General features: G+C 51.3%; 1 protein-coding gene across 1 annotated transcript; it reads left to right on the forward strand.

Annotated features, from left to right (window-relative positions):
* Positions 1 to 7,508: 7,508 nt before the first annotated feature.
* LOC310789361 (NEDD4-binding protein 1-like) lies at positions 7,509 to 9,755 on the forward strand (the record flags this gene model as incomplete). The annotated part of the gene is made up of 1 exon (XM_083650990.1): positions 7,509 to 9,755. One exon carries the CDS (start codon positions 7,509 to 7,511, stop codon positions 9,753 to 9,755), a length of 2,247 nt encoding a protein of 748 aa, XP_083507116.1.
* Between the last annotated feature and the right edge of the window lie 5,983 nt (positions 9,756 to 15,738).

Genomic DNA, 15,738 nt, shown 5'->3' on the forward strand with positions numbered 1-15,738 from the left:
AGAGAAGGAGGAGGCGTAATTAGTCTGCCAGGCCATGAGGGGGCGCGAATGTAGTTTGGAGAATGGACAGGGGAGAGAAGAAGAGGCTGACCGGAAGTGCTAAGAAGTGGGCTTGAGGGGGAGGGGTCAGTCAGTCATGGACGGGGCAGGCTGGAGTTTTGGATGACAGAGGCACGCTGGAGATTAGCGGAGAGCATTGACGCCCCTAGCGCATTCGGGTGGAGGCCGTCTGGAGCGAAGAAAGCAGGGCGCTCCCAAAACAGAGTGAAGTCATGGACATATGTGATGTTGTGGGCGGAGCAGGTGGATTGCAGCCAGGTGTGGAGAGCCAGTAGTCGACTGAATGTAATGTCAGCGCGACGAAAGGTGGGGATGGGGCCGGACAGAAGAATTGTTTTATTGGACTTGACAAGGAGGTTAAACAGAATGGAAAAGTTTTTCTTCATAATTTCGGACAGCTGGTTATGGACATCATTGGAGCCAACATGAAGGACGATTTTCTGAACGGATGGGGGAAGTGAGGCCAGTACAGACGGGAGTTGTTGGATGATGTCAGATGTTTTGCAGCCGGGAAGACAGTGCGTAATAGCGTTTGCGAACCGAATGTTCTTGGTTATGGAATCTCCGATTATTAGAACAGTGGGGGGAATGAGGGGGGGCAGACTCGGTCGAGTGGGGAAGGGGTAGCGAGTTTTAACGGGGGAAACCGAAGGGGGGGGAGGTGGGGGCCGAAGACGAAGCACAGCTGTGCGAAAGCTTGGCGACCAAACTAACGTTAGTGACCAAACTAACGTTAGCGGCCGCTTCACTCAAGCATGGCGGGTTCGGTGCCGCCTCCGAATGACCGGAAGAACCAGGGCCGGGTGGAGAGAGAGAGCCAGCAACAGTACCCACAGCGGGAGAAGAGGGGGGGCCAGCTGGAATACTCCCGTTGGTCTGCTCAGGGCGCTTGGAAATTGCCTCCTTCAGCAGCCGGAGCCGGGTGCCGGACCGGGAACGAGCAGGACGAGCAGGTACTGCAGACGAGGCGGCATACATCGGAGGAGACGAGGGAGGAGAATACCTGGACCGCAGTGGAAGCTGGGCGCTGCCGGGCAGTGACCAAGCAGGACGAGCGGGTACTGCAGACGAGCCGGCGTACATCGGAGGAGACGAAGGAGACGAGGGCCCGGACAGCGGTGGAAACTGGGCGCTGCTCCTTATGTTGAATGGCGCCCCCGGGCTGGGAGGCACAGTCAGCGGAGGAAGCACTGAGGAGTACAGGGGATCAGGCAGGTTTTCGGTCTCATCCTCCAGGAGTTTGAATCTGTTACCAAGCTCAAGAGACCTTGAGGGGGGCTGGAGGTTACGATATCCTCGGGATCCATGACGGCGACGAGTAGCTGGGATCCAGGTAGCGGCAGCAGCTGCAGTGGAGGGGGTCGAGCAGACTGGCTGCTTGGGTTTGGTACCAAGCCTACGCCACAGATTCAAGATTCAAGATTCAAGATTTTTATTGTCACTCCATGGTACAAGTATCACGTGTGAAATTCTTGTGCTGTGGACTCCGTTTACAACATAGTACAAGTATAACAGGGCATATGAGTGCAAAAACAACAAGAGACACAACAAGCAATAAGGCAGTATAGTGATAAGACAAGTCAGAGACAGTGGCATATTCACTGCACATAGGTGCACATGTCGTGTGCATACTTTAGACGTGATTCAACATTTTAAATTCGGCGTATTTGACATACAGGTGCAAATAGCATATTCCTTATTAAACATACAGTTAAACATTAGACATACATAATGGTAGCAGTTACAGTACGGTACAGTACGGCTACTACACTATTTGTGTATGTTAAGGAGTCTCGTGGCCTGCGGGAAGAAACTGTTCCTCAAGCGATTTGTGCGTGCTTTCAGAACCCTGTATCTTCTCCCTGAGGGTGGCAGGGATGGTTTGTGTCTTTGATGATCTTCAGGGACCTCCTGAGGCACCGCTGTTTATACAGTTCATGCAGATCTGGCAACTCACATCCTGTTACGTGCTGGGCCGCGCGTCTCACTCTCCGTAGCGCCCTGCGGTCCATTGTGGTACAGTTCCCGTACCAGGTGGTGAAGCCGCCAGTCAGCAGGCTTTCAATGGTGCCTCTGTAGAAGTCCCTGAGGATTTCTTTCCTTAGCCCAAATTTCTTCAGGCGCTTGAGTCTGTGTATTCGCTGTTGGGCCTTTTTGACAACAGTGGCGGTGTGGCCGGCCCAAGTCAGGTCCTGGTGGATATTGACTCCCAGGTACTTGAAGCTGTCCACCCTTTCCACCACTGTGCCGTTGATGGTGATTGGGGGGTGTGCGCCCCCCCCCCCCCCCCCCCCCTCCTGTAGTCTACAATGATCTCCTTGGTCTTGGAGACGTTCAGAGAGAGGGGGTTGTCCTGGCACCATTGTTCCAGGGCCCCCACCTCCTCTCTGTAGGCCGTCTCGTCGCTCCCCGAGATCAGCCCCACGACTGCTGTGTCGTCTGCAAACTTCACGATGGTGTTAGAGGTTTGAGTCGCCACGCAGTCGTGGGTGTAGAGGTCGTACCAGAAGGGGCTGGAGACGCACCCCTGGGGCGCTCCTATGCTGATGGTCAGTGGGGAGGAGGTGAGGTTGCCCACCCTCACCACCTGGCGGCGGTCTGTCAGGAAATCCAGGATCCAGTCGCACATTGCTGTGTTAAGTCTCAGGTCCTTGAGCTTGCATACCAGCCTGGAGGGTACTATGGTGTTGAATGCTGAGCTGTAGTCCACGAACAGCATTCTTAAGTAGGTGTCCTTCCCCTCCAGGTGGGACAGGGCGGTGTGGAGGGATTCTCTAAGCCACGGGAGAGTGGTGTCATCTCCGATGCCTAAACTGTCAGCATCGCATGTTGAGATTAAATTAAATGACTGCAGTGTGGATGTGAGTTTCCTGATGGACTGATTCTTCTCTGTGATTTGTACTTGCAACCGGGAGACATCTTTGACCAGTTCAATCACGGTAAGGCTACAGTTCAAACATGATGATGGATCACAAAAACGTTAAGCCTGGTGTGAAGCTTTGATAATACACTAAAATATAGCTAAAAGGTGCACGCACGATTATAACTTAAAACTGGATAAAATGTTAAAATCCAACGGAGCTTCTGGTGGGCAAACACAATATCGACGCATGCGCATGCGCACCTGCGCACTGTTTACCTCAGCAAACACTTTCCTAATGCGTTTATGGTCTCAATCCCTAGTTTCAAGTCTTCTTCAATGAAGTATGGTGTAAAGTATGGTCCAATTTAGAGTCAAATAGAAAATAGATAGTAAAAGCAGACTATGTTCTGAGGCGTGACTGACAGGTCGCCTGTCCAGTGATCGCGCAGCTCGACGATCACAGGCTTAAAGTCACCTTTAGGTGACAGTCACATTTTTCAGCCCAAAATATGAGGATTTCTGAGTGGTTTTATGTCTGCCCTGGTATCTGTCACCTTTTTCACTCTCCATTACTTTGCATCCCTGTGTCAGCCCCAGCAGAACATTCTCCTCTTGTGATGTCACTCCTGTTGTTATGTCACACGCCCATTTATAAAATGCCACCTTTTCCTCCATATTTATACCCTGGGGGCCTGTGTGTGTGGGGGGGGGGGGGTCTTTGTCTTTTTGGAGTGTTTTCACTGTAATCATGAGCCCAAAATGTCAATTCAGATTTTTTTGAACCTGCACCATGCTCTTTAACAAAGAATGGGTTCACAATAAACTGAACTAGCTTCTTTATAGCAGAATATGTGGAGGAATTGAATTAAAGGCGGAGCTAAAGTCCACAAAGAGCAGTCTGGCGTATGCCACTGCACTTTGAAGATGCCTCAGGATAGAGTGCAGAATGGTGGAGATGGCATCGCTTGTGCTGCGATTTTTCGTATAAGCAAATTGGTATTTATCTATCGATGGTTCCACTTCGTAATTTTTCTACAATAATCTTCTCTAACCCTTTCATTACGTTGGAAGTTAGGGCCACTGGCCTATAGTCGTTGACCTCCTGGGGACAGGGCTTTTTTGGGACTGGAATTATAATTGATTTTTTCCAGAGCTCTGGCACCTCTGTGTCTATTGAGAGCTGAAAAAGTGGGTGCCAGGCCGGCGTTAGTTCCTCAGCGAAGGTTTTCAATAAATAAGCAGACATATTGTCTGGTCCAGTAGCTTTGTTAACACACAGTGATTTAAAAACACGGGTAACAGAATCTGGATCAATTATCACTCTGTCATTCAAATCATAATGTAGATTGTCCAACACTTCATTGCACTCTTTAGAGGTATCAACTTCAAAACGCATATAACAATTATTCAGTTTGCTCTAGCTATTTCATCATGAGCCGACAGGGGCTTTTTCTTCTTAGAGTCCATGTTTGTCATGGTGCCAATTGAGTCCCACAGTTTCTTGGTTTTGGAGTTGGACAGAGCATGTTCTGCCCGTTCCTTATATTTAATCCGTGCTGTCTTTAATTGCCGGTTGAGATCATTCTGGGCCATCTTCAGGGCTGCAGTGTCTCCTAGTCTATGGGCCATTTTCTTCCTTCTGATGCACTCTATAACTCCCTTAGTAGTATAAGGTTTATTGTTAGGATGTCTTTATAGTGTTTTGAGGGATAATGTGCTTGCAGAAGGAGACATATCCTGTTACCACTTCTGCGGCCTCATGAACATGAGCATCTTGGAAGACAACGCTCCAGTCCGTACAGAGATAGCTTCCTTTGAGCTCCTCTATCTTGTCGTTTGACCACACATCGACAGTTTTAATTTCTCCAAGGTTGTCCACCTTGGAGTTTAATTGTTTCTCGAAAGATTCTTTCATCCCGTCCATTTTAATGTTGAGCAGCTTCAATTCCTGCACCACGCTGGACATGTCAGAATCACCGTCTTTCCCTCTCGGCATATTGGAGCACAGTTGATTCCAAATTTACTACTTTAATTATTTCAGTTATTTCTGCTTGTCAAGCACAGCTCATTAACTTATATTCATCTTGTGCGCTCGATTCCCAGGCTCGCCCGCTGCGCGGCCTCGCCCACCCTGCAGCTCACCCAGCTGGCCCTGCAGCTCGGATACGCAGGCTGCTCCTTGATGGCATACTTCAGGGATGCTGGATCACGTGTCCTGGAGCTGGCAACATACATACTGTAGCTGTCCATGGCTGAAGACGGGGGTCTGAAGCCAGACTCCTACTTTTGTGACGTCACTGATCACTGATGATGTCACAGTGGGATTTATGACATCACTGATGATGTCACACATCACTGGGATTTATGGCATCACTGATGATGTCACAGTGGGATTTATGACATCATTGATGATGTCACAGTGGGATTTATGACTTCACACTGGGACACATCACAGTGGGACACATCACAGTGGGACAGACAGACAGAGAAACAGACAGACAGAGCCCTAGCTCCCATTTATATACTGATGATGATGATAACAGGTTTACCGGCACTCTCTCTCTCACACATCAACACAGCCTCGCTCGACCACATAAACACAGCAAAACAATGTCCAACCACGAAAATACACACAGGAGGCAGCGTCTCTCTATATAAACACATTGCCACACTACTGTAATATAAAGTATACAATGTTTTTTTTTATTAAATTGTTGCATAATATACCTTTAATTTGAAATCAACGTGAATGTGAAGTGTCTGTGTGTGTGTGTGTGTGTGTGTGTGTGTGTGTGTGTGTGTGTGTGTGTGTGTGTGTGTGTGTGTGTGTGTGTGTGTGTGTGTGTGAGTGAGCAGAATTGTGTTAGGCCACAACTATGCCATTTTATGTGGGCTGAATCTTTGAGTAAGTGTAAAGAGCACCCCTGCGACCTAATTAGGTAATTAGGGCCAATTGCCGAATGCGCAACTTGGCTATGCTGCACGATGGCTGCTGCTGATGTCATCAGTGATGTCACTCGAGCAATTGTGATGTCATCAGTGATGATGTGATCAGTGATGTCACTCAAGGAATTGTGATCTCATCAGAAATTATGTCATCAGTGATGATGTCATCAGTGATGTCACTCAAGCAAGTTTGCTGCTGAGTTTCGCCTGTCTGATTTTCGGGGCAGATCTCTCTGCTTTGTTCAGCTCAACAGTCATGGTCAACCCAAACATACCTGAGGCCTTTCGACTGAGGGCCTGGTATGACCAAGACGGCTACGCTTAACACTTTCAGTGCCACGGCCCTTGGGCAAAAGGTTGCTTGCTGTGCCACATAGGCCGCAATGCATTTTAAAACAGTCATATAATTTTTTTAATAATTACTATGTAAACACTGAACACGCACAAATAACGATGAGACTCTCTTCTATCACCTGCAAAAAAAAGTTTATTGATCCCATTTTCCGTTCTTTAGTTATGAGCCGGAGAAGATAGCCTGATTGAACGAAAAACATACCTTTTTTTCTACGAGCTGAGATAATGAGCCTTTTGTGAAATTAAACATTTCAAGCACATCTCTGACTCTGAAGCGAATTTTCTGATGTCTGGGTCTGTCTGGGTGAAGTGTATGCTGCTCTGCTGCTCTCCGTGCTCCCCCCCCCCCCCCCCCCTCAACTGCACACGCCTCCTGGGTGTGTCTTATGTGTCTGGTGGCTCTCAGTCTCTGCTGAGTTTGCTGCGCACACACAGTGAATGGTGCGCGACATTCAGCTTTTTGGTTCCGCGTGTGTTTGTCACGGGCTGGCATGCTTCCAGTTCGGAATAATAATGCTGATTATGTGAATGTGCTGTTGCAGCGTACATGGAAGTGCTCAGTTGTGACAGCGGATGCTGCTGCTGGGGGCACAGCTGGCGTTGTGCTCGTTTATGGAGGCACGTCGATGCATACGGACGGATGCGATGCGATTTCCTCATTTTGCCCAGTGACTATTTCTGTGTGTTTGGCTCCTTTTTCTCTGATCAGGAGAGTGCTGTCGCCACCTAATGGGTTTGTAAAATAGGTTATCGACCTCCAATAGCTACAATATTGTTAGAGGCGACGTAAGAAGCTTAGATCGACACCCCCCCGTCAAAAAAACAATTTGGAGTTATGACGCCATTTGGCGTCGCTGGCACTGTACGGTAAATTTCTAATGACGCCATATGGCGTCGCTGGCACTGAACGTGTTAATAAGAATGCCGTGTGTGTGTGTGTGTGTGTGTGTGTGTGTGTGTGTGTGTGTGTGTGTGTGTGCGTGCGTGCGTGCATGCATGTGCAATTTTAGGTGCGATTGGGCTGAACCTTTCAGGGAGTTTAAAGAGCTCCCCTGCGGGTGACCTAACTGAGCCGAATTTTTTAAGTAAGTAGTAAGTAGGGCCAATTAATTCCCCTAATTACCTAATGATGTGATGTCACTCATGACATCATCTGGTGACATTCATCCCTGATGACATCACTCACTGATGACATCATCCTTCAGTGCACAAGTTTCCGGTACGTCGATAGGTTAAAGTATTACTACATAGTTGCCAAAAAGTGACGATTAGATCGAGAAGCGGGATGTCAACAACGCGCCCCCTCCTCGGAATGAGACGAGTCACCGAGCATTCTGTGTTGGCCGGGAGGCAGCAACAAGAGGCCCCCACCGTGGACGAATTTACAGTGCTGGAAGATAAACAAGAGGAGCTGAGATGTGCCAAGCCGCGGGTAGAGCAGGTTTTTAAGGTAACTTTCACCATTGTTGGTCTTTTGGACCCCATGGGACAGGCACAAGGTAGCAAAACATCACGGCGGATATGGCTGCAGCTCAAGGGAAACCGAGACGACGTGTCCAAGGCAAAGGAATATGTGAGGGGCCTGTGTGACAACGAGCTGCAGAATGAGGAGTGCTACCCAGTGGACATGCACTGCATCTTCGCAGGCGCCCACGGCCTGTTCCTGGATGGGCTCCTATGGAACACCAGCGCCGATGTTCAGGTGGTTGAGCCAGGCCGCCTGTGGCTGTTGGGTCGGGCTGAACCTGTGGTGATGGCCCAGAGCAGAGTTCAGCAGTTCGTGGAGCTCTTCCAGGAGAAGCGCAGTCTGCCCAGTGACAGGGAACCAGCAGTAAAGCGGGCATTCAAGTCATTTGTGAAGGAGAGGGATGATAAGTGGACTATGGAACTTCTACTGCTGCCCAGTGAACTGAAGGAAGAGCTACTGGGATTGGCACAGAGCCCCACTAGCGCACACACATACACCTCAGGGTGGATGGAGGCAGTCAGCCAAGAACCCAACCTCCGCTGCAGAACAATGGGTTACCAGCAGGGAGTGGTGGAGCGTGTCGTCAGGGAGACGGGACAGACAGAAGATACCTTAGTCCTGGAGAGGAACGTGGAGGCAAAAAACCACTGCAAGGAGGGGATGAGAGGAGGGAAAAGACTGAACTCTGTACGCTCCCCAGAAAGTCCCTTCACGTCCTCCTCCTCTACAGTGTCTCGCAGCAGAGAGGAGCGCGGGCTGAACAGAGCGCTGTTGGACCCCGGTAGATCAAAAGAGAACATTAAGCCCAGCCAGCATGCCGGCTACAGTAATGGCCTGGGCCACCAGAGACAATGTGATAACCTAACACCAGGTAGCAGGTTATCCCAGATGATGGTGATGGAGCACCTTAATGCCCAATCTGGATCAAGAACAGACTACTTGGCACAGGGAGGGGGCAGGGTTTCGCAGAGGGACTCCCTTTCAAGGGGCGGGACTCAGACTTTTGGAGGACCAATCAATGTGGAGAGTGTGACAGCACTGCACAGCATGCCCCAGTGGCTGGCTGCCACCACCACCTCCTCATCTTCCCCCAATATAGCTGACCCCATCTCCTGTGCTTCCGGTTCTTCCTACCAGACGATTGGTCACATGGGGTTCCATGGGGGTGGGGCCATGGCTCCCCCAGCCATTGCCCCGCCGGTGCCCCCGGTAACCGGCCTATCCCGTTTCCATCAATCGCTGAGGACTCAGTACACTCTGACGCTGCCAAACAAGCCGGGACGCCCAGAGCTCAGACACATCATCATAGATGGCAGCAATGTGGCTATGGCTCACGGCCGTCATCGGTTCTTCTCCTGTCGAGGCATAGCGCTGGCGGTGGAGATGTTTTGGAGGCAGGGCCACAGAGAAATCACAGTATTTGTCCCACAGTGGCGTCAGAAGAGAGACCGATTGACAAAAGAGCAACACTTCCTGAACCAGCTGGAGGACCTGAGGCTGCTCTCCTTCACTCCCTCCAGACAGGTGTGTGGCCAACGGATCTCCTCGGATGACGACAGGTTCCTGCTCCACCTAGCAGAAAAAACAGATGGGATCATTGTAACCAATGACAACCTGAGGGACTTTGTGAGCACCTCGGACGCCTGGCGGAAGATCATTCAAGAGAGGTTGCTTCAGTTTACGTTTGTGGAAGACCACTTCATGATTCCAGACGACCCTCTAGGGAGACATGGACCCCGGCTAGAATTCTTCCTGCGCAAAGACAACAAGAGATCCCCCAGCACTCCCCACCTACGGAGACCACCAGACTCATGTCCCTCTTCCCAGTTGCAGCAGTCGGTCTACGTCCAGGCCCAGCACCCCGCTGCCTCCTGCCCTCAGCCCTGGCAGCCCGCCTCACCCTCGCCTGCCCTGCCCCCACAGCGCTTGCTGGGGGAGACGTCAGAGCTGAAGAGGAAAATGTTCGACATCTTTCCCCACCAGAAGCAGCGGATTGACCGCATCCTCAGGGACAACCCATGCATGCGAGACCTGAACGAGCTTTCGGATCGGCTGCTGGAATAAATGACTGTGGCGCGGGCACACACTGTACATACACACACTCACACACATACATGCAAAGGTATACCGGTACGCATAAAGATAATTTATTTTGCCATCTCTTCCAGCCTGCCAGTGTAAGGAGTGTTTGCCCAGGTGGAGGACACAGAAAGTAGTTGTAGTTAAGACTTTGATCATCAAACAAGCTGCTATTCATAGTATTCCCATGACATTTTCCTACCATTATGGCACTACAATACACACAGCTCATTGGCAAGTTGTGTCACTTGACTGTAATCACCTGTTAATTGATTACAATCACCTGTTATTTCCCTACCAAGATGGCCGTGTAGTGATGTAACAGGATACTATCAATTGGCAGACTTATTTATAGGGACTATCACTTTTTTCCATCTGTGTTTTCACCGTCATGTGATAGATGGCTGTCTTGCTCACCTTGTGAAATACTAGAGTGTGGCTGTATAACAGTAGAGATATTGATAAAGACATTCACCTTATTGCCGTGGGCTCTTTAAGAGACGGGAGTCAGCGGAGCTCGCGAGAGTTAAGAAGTACATGGGTTTCTGGGTTGTGGTGATGGTGAGCCGGTTACGGTAACAGGGGATGATATGGTTAGCTGAACCTAATGTGACGTGTATTGCTGAAGTTTGGAATAAACATAGGGTGGATCCAGAGATCTGTCTCCTCGTTCCTACGCATTCCACATCGGTGACACCGAATGTTGATCTAAATCATGGGCGATGCTGAAGAAGTTCCCATCTGCCCTATGTTGGGTGAAGCTAACGCGGCTAACCTCAGAGCTAACATCAAGTTGCCGTGGTTCCGCCACATCGAGGTTCAGTTCGAGCTCCAGCTGATTATGGGGCACTTCAAGAGGTATTTCTATGCCTCGACGACCGGCCGTGTGGTGCAAATGCGCGATAACCCCCCTGACATGGGCAAGTACCCCGCCATAAAGGATTTGTTATTAAAGACATTTGAGCTGTCAGAAATGGAGAAAGCTGATCGGATTTTGTCGCTTAATGGTCTCTGCGACAGCAAGCTGTCTGGGCTGATGGAGAAGATGGCCACCTTGGGCTCGGCTGAGCCCACTTCCCTCTTCACAGATGTCTTTCTGAGGCAGCTCCCTGCACCCGTTCAGACTGTTCTGGCCAGTTCTCCGCTCACTGCCACTAAGAACTACGGTGCGTTGGTGGCGGAGGACAGGATTTTTGTCGCTAATTGGCAGCAGTAAGTGCACCCGCTGCAGCTCCCCCCGGACTGGTCGCTGCCGCTGGAGGACGCGGTGCATGCCACGGCAGGAGCGGGCGCTCACCACCAGCGGGACAGCGGCGTGTGCTATTTCTACAGGAGGTTCGGGGTGAAGGCCAAGCATCCAGGGAAATGCCAGGGCCTGCGCTCAGCAGCAGTCATGAGCGTTGGCAAGGGCGGCGGGCTGCTGTTCATCAGAGACACCATCTCCGGCTGGCTGCTAGTCAACTCGGGTGCGCAGCATAGCATTCTGCCTGCATCAGCGGTGGACAACATGGCTGGTGCAGTTGGCCCCGCCCTGAACACTGCCAATGGCACGCCTATATGTACCTATGGCACCAGGTATGTGGAGGTGTGTTTTGGCGATCGTCGTTTTGGCTGGGATTTCCTAATGGCGAAGGTGTCACTACCTCTTCTGGGTGCGGATTTCCTGTGTGCCTTTGGACTGTTTGTTGGTGGACGTGAGGAACCACCATTTGATCAACGGCGTCTACTTCAATTCCTACCCGTGCTCGCAGGGTGATGTGGGGTCGGCCGGGCTGATGTGTTCGCCACCGGTGATGAGTACCAGTGCTTACTTGCCGAGTTTCCGTCCCTCACCACGGCCACCTTCTCTGCAGCGTTGGCCAAACACGGCCAAACACTACATCACCACCACCGGCTCTCCGGTCTATGCATGCGCACGGCGCCTCGATCCAGCCAAGCTCGCCATTGCTATTGAGGAGTTTGCGGCTATGGAGTGCATGGGAATTGTGCGCCGCTCTGATAGCCCTGGTTGGCACCCGTGCAGGGGCTACGACCCCCTCAATGATGCCACGACCCCCGATCGTTACCCACTTCCGCACATACAAGAAATCTCTGCCCACCAGGAAGGGACAACCATTTTTTCTAAGGTGGACTTGGTGCGAGGCTATCACCAGGTGCCGGTATGCCTGCAGGATGTGCCTAAGATGGCAGTCATAATGCCATTTGGAGTTTGGAGGCCTCAAGGGGGCGGCACAGACATTCCAGCGGCTGATGGACTCTGTGCTATGGGATATACCATTCTTGTTTGTTTACTTGGACGACATCCTCATGGCCAGTGCATCTGTAGAGCAACACTGGGCCCACCTCCGACAGCTCTTTGTGCGGCTCAGCGAGTACATGCTCATCATTAAACTGACCAAGTGTCAGTTCGGCCTGTCGACCCTCGACTTCCTTGGGCACAGAGTCACCGCAGAGGGCAGCGTCCCCCTCCCCCAACAAGGTGGGTGCCGTGCCAAGTTTCAGCGCCTGCAGACCGTCAAAGCCCTGCAGGAGTTCTTGGGAATAGTGAACTTTTACAACCGCTTCATTCCCCGGGCAGCGCACCAGATTACATTACATTATATTACGTCATTTGGCAGACGCTTTTATCCAAATACTTACAATAACACATTTTTGTCAGCAATAGAGCAATCAACTATGGAGCACAGTCTATGACAACTACAAATTCTGAAGGAACAGTGGTACAAGTTTAGTTTAGGTTAGTTTTTTTTTTTTTTAGAAAGAGAGAAAGAAGTTAGATCAAGAAGGGCCCAGATGGAGCCTGAAAAGGTGAGTCTTTAGTCTTTTCCGAAAGATCGGCAGTGATTCAGCAGTCCTGACCGAAGGTGGAAGCTCATTCCACCATTGAGGTGCCAGGGACGAGAAGAGTCGAGATCGGGATGAGCGACTTTTGAGCCCCCGTAGCGAAGGAGGGGCGAGGCGACCTGCACTGGTGGAGGAGCGAAGTGAGCGCTGAGAGGTTTGGAACCTGACCATAGAGTGCAGGTACAGGGGAGCTGACTGGTGTACTGCCCTGTAGGCCAGTACCAGTGTCTTGAATTTGATGCGAGCCGAGATGGGAAGCCAGAGGAGGTCCTGGAAGAGGGGAGTGACATGAGAGGATTTGGGTTGGTTGAATACCAGACGAGCTGCAGCGTTCTGAATGAGCTGAAGCGGTCAGATGTCGGTGGCAGGTAGGCCGGCCAGGAGCATGTTGCAGTAGTCTAGGCGAGAGATGATAAGTGACTGGACCAGGAGTTGAGTCGCTTCTGTTGTGAGAAAGGGACAGATTTAGCGGATGTTGTAGAGGGAGAACCTACAGGAGCGTGCTGTCGCAGCTATGTTGGCTGAGCAAGACAGCTGGTTGTCAAGGATCACCCCAAGGTTCTTAGCTGTTAGGGAGGGAAAGACAGTGGTGTTGTCAATGGAGATGGAGAGATCTGCGAGAGGGCAGTCTTTCCCTGGGAGGAAGAGTAGCTCTGTCTTACCAAGGTTGAGCTTGAGGTGGTGGGCAGACATCCAGTCGCCAATGTCTTTGAGGCAAGCAGAGATGCGAGCCTCGATTTGAGTGTCGGAGGGGGGGACGGAAAGGAAAACCTGGGTGTCATCAGCATAGCAGTGATAAGAAAAGCCATGAGAAGAGATCACATAGGCAAGAGATCTGATATAGAGAAGGAAAAGTAAGGGGCCCAGGACTGAGCCCTGGGGGACACCGGTGGTAAGAGGGCAGGATCTGGAGAGGGACCCTCTCCATAAGACCTGGTATGAGCGGTTCAAGAGATAGGAAGCAAACCAGGAGAGTGCAGAACCTGCAATGCCGAGGTCAGACAGAGTGGAAAGAAGGATTTGGTGGTTGACTGTATCGAAGGCAGCAGACAGGTCAAGGAGGACAAGGACAGAGGAGAGGGATGAGGCTTTAGCAGTGTGAAGGGCCTCTGTGACAGCAAGAAGAGCTGTCTCAGTGGAGTGAGAAGCCTTGAAACCGGACTGCAGAGGGTCCAGGAGGTCATTCTGGGAGAGATAGAGAGAAAGTTGTTCGGACACTGCTCGTTCGAGGGTTTTGGAAAGGAATGAGAGAAGAGAGACAGGTCTGTAGTTCTGAATAGCAATAGGGTCAAGGGAGGGTTTCTTAAGCAGAGGCTTGACTCTTGCAGTCTTTAGAGCAGGCGGAACAAGACCAGAGGACAGAGAGGAGTTTATGAAGGTAGTGAGGAAGGGAAATATGTCAGGTGAGATGGTTTGGAGGAGAGGAAGGGATAGGATCGAGGGGGCAGTAAGTGGCTCGGTTTGAGCTGATGAGTTTAAGCACTTCATCGGGAGAGAGGGGAGAGAAGGAAGGAAATCCAGGGACAGGGGGCCGAGAAGCAGGATTGGAGTCGGGAGTGTTAGTGAGGGTGTCTGGAGGATGGAAGGAGGAGCTGATGTCATTCACCTTTTTAGTAAAGAAGGTTACAAAATCATCAGCAGAGAGGGAGGAGGGGGAGACGGAGGGTTGAGGAGCGTGGAGAAGGTGGAGAACAGTTCACTGGGGTTGGATGCAGAGGACTGGATTTCAGAGATGAAGGAGGTTTTTGCTTTGGAGATAGCAGAGGTGAAGTTGGAGTGGCTAAGATGGTAGGAAGAGAGATCTTCAGGGTGATGTAATTTTCTCCATTTTCTCTCAGCTGCCCAAAGCTCTGTTCGATAAGTTCGCAGAGATTCACTCAGCCAAGGAGCAGGGGGAGAGGATCGGGCAGGCTTCGTGGTGAGTGGGCAGAGAGAATCAAGAGCGGAGGAGAGAGAGGATAGAAGAGCGGTGGAAGCCTCATCAGTGGACAGGAGAGCAAACTGCTCGGCTGAGGGAAGCAAGGAGAGGACGGTAGAAGAGAGGGAGTTAGGTGAGAGAGTTTTTAGGTTGCGTCAGGTGGTGGTAGAGTAAGGGGGTGATGGGTGGGAGGAGGGGATGGGGATGGGAAGAGAGAAGGTGATAAAGTGGTGGTCGGATACAGGAAGAGGAGTGGCAGTGAGGTGACCAGGTCAAGCACATTCCCTGCTTTGTGAGTAGGAGGAGATCGAGAGAGGTAGAGGTCAAAGGGGGTGGGGAGGTCCCCACCAGATGGGGGGTCGGGACCCCAAGTATGCGGTGGACTGGTCTCCGGAGCGGGACAAAGCCTTCCTGGACGCTATACGGACGCACTGGCCAGCACTGCCCTGCTGGCACACCTGTCACCTACGGCCCCAGTCACCCTCACTGACGCATTTAGACTATGTGGTGGGGGCGGTGTACGAGCAGTGGGTTGGCGGCACCTGGAAACTGCTGGCCTTCTTGAGCCATAAGCTACGTGACAATGAGAGGAAATACAGCACTTTCGATCGTGAGATCCTGGGGTTGTTCCTGGCTATTCGACACTTCAGGTTCCTGCTCGAAGGCCATTGTTTCACCACATACGTGGACCATAGGCTGCTGGCATCAGCCATGTCCAAGGCTGAGTGAGCAATGACTGGGCAGCAACGCCAGCTTTTGGAGATCTTGGAGTTCACCACGGACATTCAGCATGTGGCTGGGAAATACAATTTCATGGCAGACTGCCTCTCCCGGGCGGTGGTGGGCACTGTGTGCCTGGGGCTTGACTACGCCGGCATGGCCACAGAGCAGGTTGTGACACTGGCTTGCAGGCTTATCGGTCGGCAGAGACTGGGCTACAGCTACAAGATGTGGTGTTTAGCGACACCGACACCACGCTCCTCTGCAATGTCTCTATGGGTCATGCCAGGCCCATGGTTCCCCTCGGGTGCCGCTGGTGGGTTTCCGAAACCATCCATTGCCTTTCACACACAGGTGTGAAGTCGTCCATAAAGCTGGTGGCTGCCAAGTTCATCTGGCCTGGACTAAAGGACATAAGGGACTGGGCTAGGTAATGTGTGGCCTGCTAGCGTGCTAAGGTCCATTGTCACACCAAGGGCCCCTTGG

Source organism: Poromitra crassiceps, assembly GCF_964638095.1.
Source record: "Poromitra crassiceps genome assembly, chromosome: 1".
In the NCBI taxonomy this organism is placed as follows: Eukaryota; Metazoa; Chordata; class Actinopteri; order Beryciformes; family Melamphaidae; genus Poromitra; species Poromitra crassiceps.